General features: G+C 49.8%; 3 protein-coding genes across 8 annotated transcripts; 2 read left to right on the plus strand and 1 right to left on the minus strand.

Moving 5' to 3' along the window:
• Positions 1-64: 64 nt before the first annotated feature.
• On the plus strand, positions 65-2,444 carry LOC124473451 (glutathione S-transferase kappa 1-like). Of its 4 annotated transcripts, none has more exons than XM_047028878.1 (8): positions 65-133; positions 406-514; positions 596-677; positions 766-894; positions 1,001-1,146; positions 1,491-1,607; positions 1,859-1,952; positions 2,283-2,444. In XM_047028878.1, exons 2-8 carry the CDS (start codon positions 443-445, stop codon positions 2,330-2,332), a joined length of 690 nt encoding a protein of 229 aa, XP_046884834.1. In that variant the 5' UTR covers positions 65-133; positions 406-442; the 3' UTR covers positions 2,333-2,444. The 4 variants fall into 4 exon arrangements, with proteins under 4 accessions (XP_046884834.1, XP_046884824.1, XP_046884843.1 ...); XM_047028868.1 differs by having other exon boundaries at positions 88-334; XM_047028887.1 differs by having other exon boundaries at positions 89-279.
• Positions 2,445-3,076: 632 nt separating this feature from the next.
• styk1b (serine/threonine/tyrosine kinase 1b) lies at positions 3,077-8,946 on the plus strand. The gene is made up of 11 exons (XM_047028909.1): positions 3,077-3,317; positions 4,645-4,703; positions 4,867-5,052; positions 5,290-5,472; positions 5,584-5,754; positions 6,169-6,350; positions 6,475-6,555; positions 6,852-7,060; positions 7,175-7,215; positions 7,391-7,487; positions 8,326-8,946. Exons 2-11 carry the CDS (start codon positions 4,646-4,648, stop codon positions 8,516-8,518), a joined length of 1,401 nt encoding a protein of 466 aa, XP_046884865.1. The 5' UTR covers positions 3,077-3,317; position 4,645; the 3' UTR covers positions 8,519-8,946.
• A 712-nt stretch (positions 8,947-9,658) lies between these two features.
• phc1 (polyhomeotic homolog 1) lies at positions 9,659-16,282 on the minus strand. Of its 3 annotated transcripts, XM_047028760.1 has the most exons (16): positions 16,023-16,282; positions 15,306-15,431; positions 15,029-15,139; positions 14,686-14,751; positions 14,466-14,606; positions 14,145-14,327; positions 13,789-13,870; positions 13,646-13,686; positions 12,887-13,612; positions 12,559-12,700; positions 12,286-12,464; positions 11,887-11,968; positions 10,984-11,071; positions 10,533-10,701; positions 10,193-10,439; positions 9,659-10,075 (listed from the first exon to the last, which is right to left on the minus strand). In XM_047028760.1, exons 2-16 carry the CDS (start codon positions 15,426-15,428, stop codon positions 9,924-9,926), a joined length of 2,532 nt encoding a protein of 843 aa, XP_046884716.1. In that variant the 5' UTR covers positions 15,429-15,431; positions 16,023-16,282; the 3' UTR covers positions 9,659-9,923. The 3 variants fall into 3 exon arrangements, with proteins under 3 accessions (XP_046884716.1, XP_046884724.1, XP_046884707.1); XM_047028768.1 differs by having other exon boundaries at positions 12,887-13,686; positions 15,365-15,431; XM_047028751.1 differs by having other exon boundaries at positions 12,887-13,686.
• Positions 16,283-16,366: the final 84 nt, after the last annotated feature.

Raw genomic sequence — 16,366 nt, forward strand, 5'->3', positions numbered from 1 at the left:
TAAACTATCAAATGTGACTTGTTACAATTCAATAATATCGTCAAAACCACCCCATACCACTAGATGGCAGTGTCTGCTAGACTGTGACAGGCTCCTTCACAATCAAACACAGAGACGACGATCATTTACGAAAGTAAGAAGCAAAAACGACACTTTTTTGAGGAGAGTAAAGGGAGAAAGTAAACAATCCAACACTTGTCTTTTAATTTATAATGTCATAGAAGTTTAGTTTTTGTGGTTAGTTGTGTTTCTGACCATGCATTTGTAGCTGCGTTCATGGTAAGTCATAGTTGAACTTTGCCACAGTTTTTTTTGACTGCTCGAAGGATCAGAGGTAAATCACATATATTTTGGTTATGGTTATTTGATGTAGCAGATGTCATGTTAATACAGTATAACATTCAGTTGCTGACAAGGACAGCCGTACTCCTATCACCTCAAGATGTCCAGTTCCAAGAAAGTCATTGAGCTCTTCTATGATGTGGTGTCTCCATATTCCTGGCTAGGATTCGAGGTTCGTAGCAATATTGAAAACTAAATAAAGTGACTTGAGGAATACCTTTATGTGCATATAGCGTTTTTTTCTTGTTTATAGGTCATGTGTCGCTATCGAAATGTTTGGAACATCGAGCTCAAATTACGTCCTGCGTTTTTGGGAGGTGTCATGCAAGAGTCAGGTATATGACAATTATAACCATGCAAAGATCATGCAGAGAAAAAGCACACATTTGTGAACGTCCTCATTTGTTTTCTTTTATGTTCTAGGCAATAAGCCTCCGGGTATGGTACCCAACAAGTTTAAATACATGACCAGTGATCTTCAACGTCTTTCCAAGTATTTTGATGTCCCCATAAGCTCCCCTGCTGACCCCTTTGAGGTCATGTTCCAAAAAGGTATATTTATACCGCACAAGTTATCTTAAACGGAGCATCCTGTATCGACGGCATAAGCGTTCAGAATCGTTTATACTTATAGTAACGTCCCCTGTGAACGCCCCAGGTTCGTTGCGTGCCATGCGGTTTGTGGCGGCTGTGCAGGAGAGGGAGTGTGGGGGAGACAAGCAGGTGGAAAAGGTGTCCCGCGAACTGTGGAGGAGAATCTGGTGTGAGGATAAAGACATTACCCTGCCTGCATCTTTGTCTGAGGTACAAGGAAATGCTTGATTCCAGAGTCGATGTTCACTTCATTTCAAGTATCACTTATAAGAATGCCGCATTTGACTGTAATAGTCGACTGGAGTCAACATTGGGGGGGACGAATTACATTTTTTATGATAATTTCTGACAGCGTGCGTGGTTGCCTGTCGTAGGGTAGCACATTTATATTTGTATATCAATATATTGGGGGGGACATTTTGACCAGATTTGAATATTGGCGGGGATGTGCCCCCCCCTCAATATGTATTATGATTACGGCCTTGGATTTAACTGTGTAGGTTGGCCATTTGTTGCGTCAGAGATGTGTTTAGACCTTGTAACGTTCTGTTCAGGCAGCCACGAAGGCAGGAATTTCAGCCAGTGAGATTGAAGAGCTGCTGAAACTATCTCAATCTCAGCAAATCAAAGACAAGCTGAAAAGCTCCACAGAGGATGCACTGGAATACGGGGTCAGTGACCCCCATTCACTTTGCCCTTTACTGGTTTTGCCAAATAAAGCTCATATATTTTATATTAAGCCCTCCCACTCCCCATCCCTCCCCCCCCCCCTCCCTCCCTCCCTCCCTCCCTCCCTCCCTCCCTCCCTCCCTCTCTCTCTCTCTCTCTCTCTCTCTCTCTCTCTCTCTCTCTCCTCTCTCTCTCTCTCTCTCTCTCTCTCTCTCCCCCTCCCTCCCTCTCTCTCTCTCTCTCTCTCTCCCAGGCTTTTGGTTTCCCCATGGTAGTGTGTCATGTAAATGGCAAAGCAGAGGCCTTTTTCGGTTCAGACAGATTTGAGCTCATGGCCCATTGCATTGGTGAGATCATCTTCTTTTCGCTGCCATACTAATAACCTCTGCAGACGCATGGCTGCCTGACATCAAATCATACTGTCTATACATGAACAAATATACATTGTAAAATGGATCAAATCACAAGTAATAGTATCATGTCATACCACTGTGAAATACCTTGATATGAGAACTATAGTAACAATGTTGTCACACAAGACCTGTGCTCTTTACACCAAATAATCTGAATAATTCATTAGCATTTTAGACTAGTTTGTGAATCTTCCTTTCCTGTCATCCCCATATCAGCTTATTGCGATCCAGCTCGCTTCAATCATTTCAATCTCTGTGTTCCAGGAGAGAAGTGGGAGGGGCCACAGCCTTCTAAAGCTACTGCCAAACTGTGAGGTCACATGACACCTTCTGAACATTTTCTCCAACAGACGTCCACACACTTGAGATATGTAGGCTGGATCATTGTGTCGGCCGGCCGTAAGCAATAAAGCTTTCTGAAACTTGTTCACCGACTGCAATGCTTGATAGATTAATATTTCTGACAATCATGTCGACGACAATTCCCCAAAAAGTTATTAGGGGTTTGCGTCTGAAACACACTCGCACAGTATATGTCTCAAATTGATCTACGTGAATAAATTCTGTAAATATTGTAAATCTTTCTCGGTTTCACAGACTCTTATCTTTATAAATAATATTTTGCATAAGCACTGTTTATCCAGACTTACTATCAGTTTGCACAGAAACACAAATGCGGGAGTTAGATATTGTGATAGGATGAGGAAATCTGTAGGGGTTTTGTGGCCACGTAGTACAAAAGAAAACATCTGATTGGTCCAACAAAGGGGAGAGAAATGACAGGGATGAAGTGGAAGGACCCGTTTAGCTAGATGAGACAAAGGAGTGAGGAAGGAGGACAATGCCAGCCCACAAACAGAATGAATATGAGAGATCATTAAAGACAGATTGTAGACCACCGGTCCAAATTTGTCACGACACATGACCCCCTCACTAAAGTTCCCTTGAAACGGGTGTGGTAAAACATGATGGGAAACCATGGAGGGCTGGGGGTGTTGGAGGGGGGGGGGGGGGGGGGGGGGGGGGGGTGGAGGACACAGGTGAAGAGGGTGGAGTTATAACCTACACAAACAAAGCAACACAACACCGACATTTCCCAAGCCTGGACAACCACCTGGAGGGAAGAGGATGAAGGAGTGACACGGCTTCATCTGACACAGGCACGTTCAGCTGGAGAGATGTTCCAGGTGTTTACCAGGTGTACCAAAGGTTTTATAGGACATAGGAGACAAGGGGGCTGGCTGAGGATTTGACTGGATTCAAGCTTTAGCACCGCAAGCTTCAGGCAAAAGCTGAGAGGTGAGTTTACTGTGCACTGTTGGAGGGATTGTCTTATCTAATAATATGTAATATTTCTGCTCATGGAAGCAAATCATGTAAATATACAGTATTTATATGTGTGTGTGTGTATGAGAGAGCTAAGAAGCAGAGAGGGCTACGAGGCAGTGTTTGTGCCTGGGAGTGTGTTTGCCTCTGAAGGAGTGACAAAGTCTCTCCCGCAAAAAAATGTGGATGGACGGGTTGAGGGACCACAGCTGTGACGGAAGCAGATCTTTATATTCAAAGTGTTTTCCGTGTACGGGCTCTCGGCTGAGGGTGCTGTGCACGTACCTAAAGTTTCAGGCCCACACAGGATGAAGTCATGAGTTTTGGATTTGGTGAGGATGGGAACAGCAGAAGGAAGCCTTAGAAGCTGTGTCACGCAAATAAAGGAACTCAATTATCCAAATGATACAGTGTGAAGCTCTTACAGTAGGGTGTGCCCTTGTTGTAGAACAAGTCTCGCTTCATATCACGTTTCATCAATTGCTGGCATAACCTGTCACAAGACTTGCGGTGAGAGAAAGTTGTTGTTTTTTTGTCTGAAATTGTTGTTGTAATCCTTAAAAAAGACAAGGCATGGCTCAGGAAGAGGGAGCTTTTGAAGGTTTGAGGATGTTAACCTTGTTCTCTATTACGCCTACAGTATCTGTCTCCCCAGACACACAACCTAATACTGCTCAGTACATCTCATGTTATCATTCACATGAGCTGGAATGGTCATCTAGAAGGCGGCTGAAAGCCGTAACAGTACACCATAACAAAAACAGTCCCGAGTTAGATGCAGAGTTACAGAGTTAGATGGCTGAGCGGTTAGGGAACCGGGCTAGTAATCTGAAGGTTGCCAGATCGATTCCCGGCCATGCCAAGTGATGTTGTGTCCTTAAGCAAGGAACTTCACCCTACTTGCCTCGGGGGGAATGTCCCTGTGCTTACTGTAAGTCGGTCTGGATAAGAGCGTCTGCTAAAATGACTCAATGTAAAATGTAAATGTAGCCCCCACAGTAACAGCTTGCTTCATTTGTTGATGTTTGTCGTTAATGTTCTCGTACTGGTAAACTAAGGAACTCATTGGGACATTGTGGGAGAAACCTTAGTGAGTGTTACATGAGGGCCCCATCCCCTGGTGCTATGGTGTCTTATTCTGTGAGCTGACGTTGGTTTACTGGAGCAGAAATCAAAACAATGACATGATGAGGGAGGGCGGGCGGGAGAGGACGATATGCAGGATGTGGTTCCTGGTCAATAGTTGCTCTCAGTATTCTTGTGTCTTCTTAACCTGTAATGCTCTGCTTTTTTTTGTTAGGATGTCGTCATCACTGTCGAAAGCAGACAACATCTGCCAGCCTGGCAACACACTCTGTGGTATGCAAAAAAAAAAAATGGATGCGCATGCGCACACAAAACACACACGCACACAAACACACCTACTGCTCTAGCAATCTTTGTTGACACCAGACACCTAAGCAGCGTGAGTGGTTGACAGTTTCTTGACGTGTGCGTGCGTGTGTGTGTGTTCTCCCCACAGAGGTCCGTGTGTACGAACAGGAAGTGATCGTCGTGCCGGTCATCTTGCTGGCCGGCTTCCTGGTCACTCTGATCTTCATCATGCTGCTGCGTTACTGTCCAGAGAAAGTGAACCGCATCAGGCCACAGGGGTCGAGGAGCACCGGTCGCTCCCAGCGCAACAGGCGGGTCCTCCACGGCATCGACGGTAAGAGGGGAAGGGGTGCGTGAGGGTGGTGGGTGTCGTGGATGTTGTGTTTGCCAGTGCCTATTTTAACCTTTTTAAAAGGGGGAGGGGCATGTGTGTTCTAACTGAGAGGCAGTCAACACTTTTCTGTATTTGTATTTGCAAAGTAACACGCTACCATGGTAACAGAAGTAGTACAACTTACCATAGTAACAACGCCCCCCCCTACCTTGTGGACTCTTTGTTTTGTTTCTCCAGCTCCCGCAGGCATCAACCCTCTGGAGCATGAGAGTATAGCGCTGGACATCCCCAATTCCTACTCCACCTTCCCCCTACGCTCCACCCCGAACACCCACTCTTCCAGAACCCTTGCCATCCCTGTGGAGGATCCAACCCTGCCTTCCAGCCCCCCACCCCAGACCACCACCGGCCCCCCACCCCAGACCACCACCAGCCCCCCACCCCAGACCACCACCAGACCCCCACCCCAGACCACCACCAGCCCCCCACCCCAGACCACCAGCAGCCCCCCACCCCAGACCACCAGCACCACCAGCTTCCCCCGAACCACACAGCCCAGGGAGCTGCCTCAACAGAGGCTGCCCGAGTCCTTCAACCTGGTGACCACCTTGCCTGCTGCCTTCTCCCTGCGCACCGATTCTGTGGTGACCCTCTGCAGGGCCCGCATGGAACACAGGAACGTGGTCCTCCGAGTGCTCAACGGTCAGTGGGGGGGGGATGGGTCGAAACCGATCACACCAAATCAGATTTGTATAGCCGTTTTTTATAAGCGATATCACAGAGGGCTTCATGTATGCACAAATAACTGCCCCTTAACCTACCTAAACCCTCAAGGAAGATGAGGAAGAACTCCCAGGAAAACCCTTCAGGAAGATACTGTAAAAGCTTAACGATGGAGCTTAGGGGTGACGAGGGTCGTTAGCAGGTTTCAGGGGTGTGTGACTGCTGTTGGTATCGGGTGCTGTTTCACATGTAAAATGTTTGACACAAGACAGTTGTGTTTAAACTGCCCCTCATGAAAGGATAGGATTACGTCTTTGAGCCATAGTTTCATTGTCAGAAGGTTTGAGTCTCAAATTGATCTCCACTCCCTCTATTCTTCCTCCTCTTCTTCAGATTCTGCGAGTGCCTCTGAAAGACAGAACTTCCTCGGTTTTGCTTCCTTCCTGTCCCAGCTGGGGCCACACCCCTTCCTACCGGAGCTTCTGGGCGTGGTCTCGCTGCGTGCCCCCTTAGTTACTGTCGTCGAGGAGCTCGAGAACAGAGACCTGCTCAGCTTCCTGTGGAGGTGTAGGCAGGTAAGAAGGATGTGGGAGAACTACGGCACTCAAGATGAATGACGGCGGTAGACCTTCACAGTGTTACCACCATGTGAGACACGGTTTCAAGTCCTGTGTGTGTGTGTGTGTGTCTGTCTGTCAGGAGAATGCAGGTGGAGAACCTTCTTGTCAGATGACAGAGAAACGCATCTTCACCATGGCGACGCAGGTGGCCTCGGCTCTGGTTAGTACTGACAGTACTTGACTTTCAAAAGCAGCCAAACGTTCAAACAAGGTTATAAACCCGTCTGTGATCTACAGTCTACATGGTCTTAAAGGACTTCCTCTCTCCGCCTCCTCTCCTTTATAAGATCTGATATGACAGCACTGGACAGATTAAAAGGTTCTTCACCTTTTATCTCCCCTGGTTCTAGTCACTTCAGTACAGATTCCATGAGTGGGAGGAGACAAGGAAAAGACCGCTTCCTGTTTCCTGTGCTCCCTAAATATACGAAATTCTCTATCGTGATTGGTTCTTAGGAGTTTCTCCACAGCCGAGACCTTCTCCATGGCAACGTCCGTGCTCGAAGTGTACTGGTCAGCCAGGAGATGACAGCCAAGCTCTGGGGTTTAAATGGGGTCTATACCAGGAAGAACCGGGGAGCCAATCAGAGGGAGGAACCCGGCATGAAGAAATGGCAGGCACCAGAGCTATTGGTCAAGAGACCTGCCAGTCAAAAAAGTGACGTGTGAGTTGCAACAGTTTCACTAAAATGTTGTTAACCCTAAAAACACTGTCATACAAATGTCTTCCCCCCTCACCTTCAGTTCAACTGATTCACCTACGTTTTTTCCCCCTTCAGCTGGTCTTTTGGCATCCTGATGTACGAGATGGCTACTCTGGGTAAGGTGTTCTGCAACAGTCAACAAGGCTGTATGTTTCAGTTATGCTTCCTCATCTTGTGTTTGACCTTTAGTATTGACTTGTGTCTCGTTCTACCCTCTCACTCTCTCTCTCTCTCTCTCTCTCTCTCTCTCTCTCTCTCTCTCGCTCTCTCCCTCTCTCCGTCTTCCCCCAGGCGAAGCTCCTTTCTCAGACGTCTCAGTCAAAGAGCTTCTGCAGTTCCACCAAAGAGGAAAAATGTTGAGGAAGCCAGCCAGCTGCTCCAACGCACTGTGGGTGTTTATGTAGCATCCACACATCACACCAAGGCCGTTATCATAATACATATCAGAGTCAGATGAGTCAGACGGCTGAGCGGTGAGGGAGTCGGGCTAGTAATCAGAAGGTTGCTGGATTGATTCCCCGCCGTGCCAAATGACGTTGTGTCCTTGGGCAAGACACTTCACCCTACTTGCCTCTGGGGGAATGTCCCTGTACTTACTGTAAATCGCTCTGGATAAGAGCGTCTGCTAAATGACTAAATGTAATGTAATGTTCAATATTCAAATCTGGTCAAAATGTCCCCCCCAATATATTGATATAAAAACATAAAAGTGCTACGCTACGACAGGCAACCACGCACGCTGTCCGAAATTATAATTTACATTTAGTCATTTAGCAGACGCTCTTATCCAGAGCGACTTACAGAAAGTACAGGGACATTCTCCCAGAGGCAAGTAGGGTGAAGTGCCTTGCCCAAGGACACAACATCATGTGCACCGGCCGGGAATCGAACTCGCAACCTTCAGATTACTAGCCCGATGCTCTACCCGCTCAGCCACCTGACTCCCATTAAAAAAAATATTCGTACCCCCCAATGTTAATTCCATGGCTACTGCCTTGCATCACACCGAACCTCACTTCTGTTCTGAGACGCATATGCAGCCTGTCTTATGAAGGCGTCATCATATGCCACCCCCCCCCCCCCCCCCCCTCATGTAAGATTGTAAACATATTCTCTCTACATTTACATTTACATTTACATTTATTCATTTAGCAGACGCTTTTGTCCAAAGCGACTTCCAAGAGAGAAGTCTCTCTAAACCCGTCGTTTCCCTCTCTCCCTTCCAGCTACGCCACCATCAAGGCTTGCTGCCAATGGAAAGAGCAGGATCGAGCCTCGCTGGATGAGGTCACCCGTAAGCTCCAATCAGGAGAGAAGAGTGCCAACGATAAAGCCATCAAGGTGCCTGAGCCAATCAACATTGAGCAGTACCTGCAGGAGGCGGGATATGGGGACTCCAACAACTACACTGTTTTCTGAGTGGCGGCTGTGCCAGCCAATGAAACACATGATCCTAATTGTTTCTTAGTTTCGGGTATTTATAGCAGATGTTTCAAATTAGAATTTTTTTTCTTGGTCTTGTGGTTCTGCATTGCAAAAAACTAATCTACAGTTTTTAGGTTAAGCTGACAAGACTGGAGTAAGCTCTGTAGACTTGAAAAACCCACTGTGGTTTGGACCTCTGGCCAATGTACATATACAGCATACCACATGTGGGTTACAAACTGTAGCCAATGTATTAATATAAGATGCAATATATAACAATCTAGAGGTTCTCTAATTCCAGAGACTCTGAAGAGGAGTTTGATATGAAGGAAATGAAGCTTAATTTAAAAGTGATATTAAACATCATGTTTGCACATACCTCCACAATGTGAATAAAGACAGAATTGTGCCATGATCAAACAGAACCGTTAACTGTGGTGTTTGCTGTCGGGTGGTGTTTGTGGTGAATGAGACGTGGAGGCGAAGGGCTTGTTTCCAGTAACAGGTCAGGTTTATTGGTACCTTTGTGCTGCATACAGGAAGACAGGACTTCCTGATCAGCCTTCTCAGGGGCCTAACATGAGAACACCTATTGCAAGTTAGTGAAGTAACTTTAAAGCTACTCAATTTGCTAAATGTCCATGAAATAAGAAATAAGTACAAAAAAAAGATAGTTGTATCTGGTAAGATATATAGTAAGAGTCCCAGATAATTGAATGACATCTGTGAGAGTCTGGGTTAGCAGAGTCATCTATAATGAATGTATCTTGTATAAAAGTATTGAATGAGATGGACTGCATTGGTGAAGAAACACCCAATCATAACACTGGATTACCGTAGCACCGTTGAAACGTAAAAAGGCAACTTTTCTCAGGTCCTTTTGCATTTGCACTAGCGTGCGCAGTATTGTCCTCCTACTGACACACACACACACACACCATGTACACTCTTCTAGAACACTCCATGAGCACCACCAGCATGAGAAAATACACACATTTTGCACATTCATAGTCTAGGAAAGTCAAAGAAAATCCTACTTTGTCTGCCCCCCCCTCTCTAGCCCCTCCCCCTCTTTTAATGATTGTTTTTCATGATGCTTGAGGGGTACATCATGCAAGCACACTCTCTCCCCCCCCCCCCCCCCGATCCCTCCCTCCTCCTCTCAGTCCTGTATATTGCGGATGCGGGTCCTCAGGATGTGGATTATGCTGAGGGAAAAGAAGCTTTCATCGTTTCCGGCTGGACGTCAACAGTACAACATACTGAAGGTCCAGCTGTCCCTCACTCTCTGTCTTCTAAACTTCCTCTGTTGAACTCCCCGCTTCGGAGCTCATTCACGACATCATATCCCTCAACCTCCACTCCTCTACACCTTCCTTCCTCCTCCACCTTCCAGTCTTCAGTCTCGGAGGTTGTGGATGGAGGCACAGATCTTGAGGGCTGGTCCCAGTTTGATGTTCATGGTGGAGATCAGATGCTCCTCTCGGAGAAGCAGTAGGGCCTGGCCGTCGATCTCCTGAGACAGGAACTGGGCGGCCAGCTCCTCGCAGCCTGGGGAAGGATGACCAGAGCAAGTTACTGTGTGTGTGTGTGCGTGAGTACAACATCTCCACCATCTGCATCGCTTTCAACAGTGACACCGATGAGAGGTGAACCGCTCCGACCGACCTTGCAGAGACGAGATGAACCTGCAGACTTCCTCCACGTTCCAGTGGGCGGGGCTCCCGGGATGGAAGTTTTCCCCGTCCAATGGGAGGCCTCCAGGAGGAGCCAAGCTCTCTGACTGAGGGCCGCAGTGGGCGGGCCTTGGGCAGGAGAGGGAGGAGCTGGGGGAGAGGGAGGGGGAGTCTTCCTCCTCTTCCTCCTCGCCGTCACAGCTCGACGCGTCCTCTGAGCGACTGGACTCCGATCGACACTGCAGCCAATGAGAGAAGGAGAGAGAGAATGAGCCGTGGTGGATGAACGGGATACGAGCGGACGTTGTTGGTCGTGAATGTTCGTTTCGAACCTTGACTGGCAGGTGCCGGCCGGCTATTTTGGCGCAGGCGATCTCTGAGCTGCTCCTGCGAGGACCCCTGCGCCTGACCACGGGCTCAGACGGCGTGGGAGGCCCTGGAGGTCCCGCGCTAGCACGCCCCCTGCTGGTGCGGAAGTGATGACTGCAGCTCACATTGTACCTGGATGAGGAGAGAGAGGGGGAAGGAGGGGGCACGGGAAGTCCCATAGAAATTGTACAATATTTAAGTAAAAATACAACAAAGTAAGGAAAATCTATATGCAGTCTGAATAAGGAGTTTGTGTACTGGTAAGGCTACAATTAGCATGCTGAAAGTACATTCCATGGGAGAACATATTTCGTTGTGGATTTGAAAGGGATTCTGGTGGTTTGGCTATGCTCTGTCAGTCCTGGTCAGTGAGGTTTGGGTCTCCATGCTGTGAGAGCGTGTGGTCTCACTCACCTCTTAGCACAAGTCTTGGAGCAGAATCTCTTGGAGCCTCGAAACTGGCTGGCCGGAGCGAAGCTCTCACAGTACTCGCACTTCATCACTGGACCAATAGAGGGTAACGGTGGCACACGTCAACACAAATCACCACAATCGCTGAATGAATCACATCCATAGAGGTGAGCTAAGCACTCAACCACTAAGTTTGCATGCTCTCCCTGCGCTCACATGAGTTTCTCCGCAAAGGATAAAAAACAAAAACAACGCACAGAACTGGGCACCTCTAGGGGGCCTCCCTCTGCTCCTGCCCCCTGGGCACAGCTAGGGGGCCTCCCTCTGCTCCTGCCCCCTGGGCACCTCTAGGGGGCCTCCCTCTGCTCCTGCCCCCTGGGCACAGCTAGGGGGCCTCCCTCTGCTCCTGCCCCCTGGGCACCTCTAGGGGGCCTCCCTCTGCTCCTGCCCCCTGGGCACAGCTAGGGGGCCTCCCTCTGCTCCTGCCCCCTGGGCACCGCTAGGGGGCCTGCCTCTGCTCTGCCCCCCTGGGCACAGCTAGGGGGCCTGCGTCTGCTCCTGCCCCCTGGGCACCGCTAGGGGGCCTCCCTCTGCTCTGCCCCCCTGGGCACAGCTAGGGGGCCTCCCTCTGCTCCTGCCCCCTGGGCACCGCTAGGGGGCCTGCCTCTGCTCTGCCCCCCTGGGCACAGCTAGGGGGCCTGCCTCTGCTCCTGCCCCCCCTGCGAGGAGGGACGGACAGAAGGCTCCCTGCACACGCGTGTGCTCTCTACTGCTCCCTGCACACGCGCGTGCTCTCTACTGCTCCCTGCACGCGTGCGTTTGCGTGTACCACAATGTGAGATGGAGAAAGGATGGTTGTCCTTGTTAAGCTCAGTGTTTACAGGACAGCTGCAGAGGACCACCCACCTGCTGGACCTCCACTGTCCCCCATCTGAGCCCCGGCCAGGGTGAACGGCCCCTCTGCCCTGTCCTTCACCAGCCCAGCCACCTGCCAATCACAGGAGTGCAGGCCGGTTAGACAAGGACGTGAACGGAAAGAGGAAAGATGGGGGGGGAAAGGATGCCTCAGCTCTGTGTGTGTCTGTGTGTGTTGTGTGTGTGTGTGTGTGTGTCTGTTGTGTGTGTTGTGTGTGTTGTGTGTGTTGTGTGTGTGTCTGTTGTGTGTGTTGTGTGTGTTGTGTGTGTGTGTGTGTGTCTGTTGTGTGTGTTGTGTGTGTGTGTGTGTGTGTGTGTGTGTGTGGGTGTGTGTGGGTGTGTGTGTTGTGTGTGTTGTGTGTGTGTGTGGGTGTGTGTGTGAGAACTCACAGGGAAGGGCTCCGCTCCCTCCTGGATGACAAAGCCCTCGATGAGGTGTGTGAGGACCTGAGGTTTGACCACAGCCTGAGGAAGGGGGGGCCTGTCGGCTTGGCTCCCCAGCCCCCTGGACAGGGGCAGGGACAAGGAGAGGGTGGGTGGGGAGGAGAAGGCTGCTACTGCCTCTGGAGCTGCGGAGAAGGGAACAGAAAGAGGATTGACAGTTTAATATTTACTGATATAAATATTCAAACACAGAGGACAAGATAACCCAGGATCATTCACCAGAGTCTTGTGTTGGGGCAGGGGAGAGAGGAGGAGCCGAGTCTCTCATTGGTGGACAGTCTTGCTGCGAGGGTTCTACTGCCATGTCATTGGTGGCATCAGATTCTGACTTCCTCTTCAGAGAACCAACAGTAGGCTTTGTCTGTGAAGGGGGGGAAACAGACACTCTCCTGCTTAGCTAATCCACAAATGATCTATATTTTTTACTTAAGTCCTTTACTCAACCCATGTCAATGCAACACATGTTGTGTAATATGGAGAGACTAGGGAAAGGATCAAAGAAAGAACCAATCTGGGACAATATGACACAGGCTCTTAAGATATTTACCATGGTGGTGGTGTTGGTTGCGGTGACTGTGGCGGTGCTATCCTGGGTGCAGGCACTTCGGGCCTGGGCCTGGGCCAGGGCCACAACCTGGGTGTTTCCTGCGGAGCCCTGCCTGGCTCCCACCAGCTGGACGGGGATGTGTGGTGGGTGGTGACCCACAGCGCTGGCCTGGCTGTGGGGTGGGGCTGGGAGGATGGGCGGGGGGTGGCGGGGAGGCAGCTGGACAGGGAGACGGTGGCTCTGGGCGGTTTTGGGCTGAATGGGCACGGGCCCTTTGTCTACACTAGCTTGCTGTAGAGGCTGGACTACCAAGGTCTGAGTGTTGCCGGTTTTGGTAGCCACAGAGCCAATGGGGTAGCCCTGGGTGGAGGTAGCAACGTTGGAGGTGGGCACCAGTATGTGTGTCACCGTGGCGGCGGGGTTCACCGTGGTTACGGTTCGGGCCTGACAGAGGCCAGAAGGGGAGAGGAGGAGCTGGGAGAGGGGAAGACTAGGAGAGGAGGGAGGGAGGGAGGCCACAGGAGGAGCAAGGCTGGGCTGGTTCCCACCCTTGACGTTAGCGGTGGAGTGGGCGTAGCCAGCCATCTTGCCTGCCATCTGCTGCTGCTGCTGCTGCTGCTGCTGAGGTTGGACCTGGGTCTGTGCCGAGCCCTGCGAGAACTGATGCGACGGGACCGTGGTCGGCCCGGAGAACTGATGCGACGGGACCGTGGTCGGCCCGGAGAACTGATGCGACGGGACCGTGGTCGGCCCGGAGAACTGGTGCTGCATCTGAGGATGCTGCTGCTGAGAATAGTTGACTGTGTGAAAAAAGACGAGAGATCAGCTTTTTGATTCGGAGCTGCCGTGCACGAGATGCGTACGCGCGAGGATGACGCGACTCCGAAGGAACGATCTCTTACCAGCGTCTTTTCTGTCTGGAAACTCTGACTTCACGGCGGCCAGTCTAGGAGTGGAAACACAGTGGAGGGCGAGGTTCTGCACCTGAAAGGGGGAGAACGAGAGAGAGAGAGAGAGAGAGAGAGAGAGAGAGAGAGAGAGAGAGAGAGAGAGAGAGAGAGAGAGAGAAGAGAGAGAGACAAGAGAGAGAGAGAGAGAGAGAGAGAGAGAGAGACAGAGAGAGAGGGAGGGAGGGAGATATAGAGAGGGAGAAAGAGAGGGAGACAAGAGAGAAAGAAAATAAGAGAGAGGTGGGGATATCGTGTGCTTGAGTATGACAAGCTTCAGGGAGTATGATCGCTTTCGTCTGCCCTCGTACCTGGTCGCTGTCTGATTGGACGCTGGAGGAGGTGGGAGGGGCATCTGTTAGCTGCGCCTGTTGTTGTTGTTGCTGCTGCTGCTGCGGCTGTTGCTGGGTAACTGTGGCTACGGCAGCAGTTGCTGTGCCCCCGGGCATGAAGATAAGCTGGGAGGCCATGGGGGCCCTGAGAGAGCGGTTGACCTGTGGGGTCACAGAGGAGCACAGTGTTAGAGACGGACGCTTGGAGAAAGAAACCTTGAAGAAACGTGTGCATGATTGGTGACACACAGAACAAGCCGAGAATGGTCTTGTGTGACCGGCGCCACACACAACACTCACTCTCAGGTACATTTGTCCCTGTCCTGCAGAGTTCCCGCCCAGCAACACTGATTGGCTGAGAGCCGATGGCGTAGCAGAGGTAGCAGGTCCAAGAGGGCGGGGATTGGTCACTCCTCCCGCGGAGGTGGTGCTTAGGTTTACCTATAATGGAGCTTATAGGTCACATCTCTTGCACTGAACATGACAGCGTTCAGGAACATTCTAACAGCTAATATCTTACAGTGGTGGTGGCTTGGGATCCACTGTGGCTAGGAGAGTTTGACTGGCGACTGGCGGCAAGGGTGGCCTAATATATGGAGAGAGAGAGAGAGAGAGAGAGAGAGAGAGAGAGAGGGGGGGGAGACAGAGAGAGAGAGAGAGAGAGAGAGAGAGAGAGAGAGAAAGAGAGAGAGAGAGAGGGGGGGGGGGGGGGAGACAGAGAGAGAGAGAGAGAGAGAGAGAGAGAGAGAGAGAGAGAGAGAGAGAGAGAGAGAGAGAGAGAGAGAGAGAGAGAGAAATTAAGCTATCGTGTAGCCTAACTCTTTGTATACTTGCCAGGCTGCTGTTGGATGTGTTTCGTTTACCTGTTGCACTGCTGCCAGGTTGTGGAGCTGGGCACTGTTGATTTGCTGCTGCAGCATGAGCTGCTGAAAGTACTGAGCTGCATTGGGCTGTCTCTGCAAGGCCTGGAGGGCCTACAAAATAAACCACACACACAACATGGGTCCTCATAGACATTCTACAGGCCCAAAGGTTTACCAAAGTCCACACCTCTTTCTCCGCATACTGATTGAAGCAGGTTTGGCATGTATTATGTCTCTAAAATGATTGAAAATGCCTAAAGGACTAACACACGCCTACCTGTACAGCTTGTCTCTCGTACAGAGACATGTGCGCTATTTGGGGTGGGCGGGAGTTACCTCCCGTCTGAGCATTCCCATTGGTCGAGCCAGAGGCTGCGTTCTGGTCCTCACCTGCATCCATACTCTGTGCAATAAGGAGGTGTACACAGTTACAAAACGGACATTATGTTTCCTTGGCTTAGCTAATAACAAGAAATTCGCGGACAACCGGCACAAATCATTTTTGTCAGCATAAATAATTGGGTTGTTTTCCACTACTATATACTAATTATAGCTGATGTCACATTTACAAAACACTCATCGCTAACACTAGTCAATCTTGTTGCCAAATCATAACTATACTAACGTATTCCTAAAATTAGTTATATTGAGCTTCTTTCACTAATGGCACGTTTAATTAGCTTAGGTGGTCTGGGTCCAGGATGCTGTCTACAACATGATAGATGGCCGATTAGGGGGACATTGGATCACGAAGGGGCAAAACTGAGGACCTCCGTTTCAACCACATTTCAATGACTGTGAACATCAGCTAGCTAACGTGCATGCGCCGTGAGCCATTTATGCGATGACTGAAGAACTTAGTTTCAAGAATATAACAATAAAAGAACGAAATCAATTCTGCAGCAACAGTGTATATTCGTTAGCACAGCTAGGATAGCCACTTAGCACGCTAGCCAACAAGTTAACTGCAAGATATCTTTGTATCTTTCCTCACCTCGGACTTCGGGACCTTTTGATTGCTTTACTCAGTGTTGAGAAAAACGGACACTTTTATGTGTGTATCTGTTGTGCAATCGTTTCAAAACAGTTTTAGCTGTTTTTTGGAAGATTTATTGATAAATCCGCTCTGCAAAATGCAAACAACACCGACAGTCGATGGCTTGTGAAATCCCGCCCCAATCTGCATTCTGCTTCCGGCGCTAGGGTGACGACAACGTTAAGTTCCTCCCCTTTATTCCATCTCTCTCTCTCTCTCTCTCTCTCTCCTCTCTCTCTCTCTCTCTCTCTCTCTCTCTCTCTCTCTCTCTCTCTCTCTCTCTCTCTCTCTCTCTCTCTCTC

Source organism: Hypomesus transpacificus, chromosome 2, assembly GCF_021917145.1.
Source record: "Hypomesus transpacificus isolate Combined female chromosome 2, fHypTra1, whole genome shotgun sequence".
Classification (NCBI taxonomy): Eukaryota; Metazoa; Chordata; class Actinopteri; order Osmeriformes; family Osmeridae; genus Hypomesus; species Hypomesus transpacificus.

Bases quoted from the DNA above. Each gene is read 5' to 3' on its own strand.
- LOC124473451 (XM_047028878.1), top strand. From the start codon at position 443: ATGTCCAGTTCCAAGAAAGTCATTGAGCTCTTCTATGATGTGGTGTCT. The intron at 678-765 runs GTATATGACAAT...TTTATGTTCTAG, and splicing joins AGGTGTCATGCAAGAGTCAG to GCAATAAGCCTCCGGGTATG. The intron at 1,953-2,282 runs GTGAGATCATCT...TCTGTGTTCCAG, and splicing joins GCTCATGGCCCATTGCATTG to GAGAGAAGTGGGAGGGGCCA.
- phc1 (XM_047028751.1), bottom strand. From the start codon at position 15,428: ATGGATGCAGGTGAGGACCAGAACGCAGCCTCTGGCTCGACCAATGGG. The intron at 14,607-14,685 runs GTAAGATATTAG...GCTCCATTATAG, and splicing joins GATCCCAAGCCACCACCACT to GTAAACCTAAGCACCACCTC. The intron at 13,871-14,144 runs GTACGAGGGCAG...TCCCCCTTTCAG, and splicing joins TCCAATCAGACAGCGACCAG to GTGCAGAACCTCGCCCTCCA.
- styk1b (XM_047028909.1), top strand. From the start codon at position 4,646: ATGTCGTCATCACTGTCGAAAGCAGACAACATCTGCCAGCCTGGCAAC. The intron at 4,704-4,866 runs GTATGCAAAAAA...TTCTCCCCACAG, and splicing joins GCCTGGCAACACACTCTGTG to AGGTCCGTGTGTACGAACAG. The intron at 5,473-5,583 runs AGACCACCACCA...CCACCAGCACCA, and splicing joins CACCACCGGCCCCCCACCCC to CCAGCTTCCCCCGAACCACA.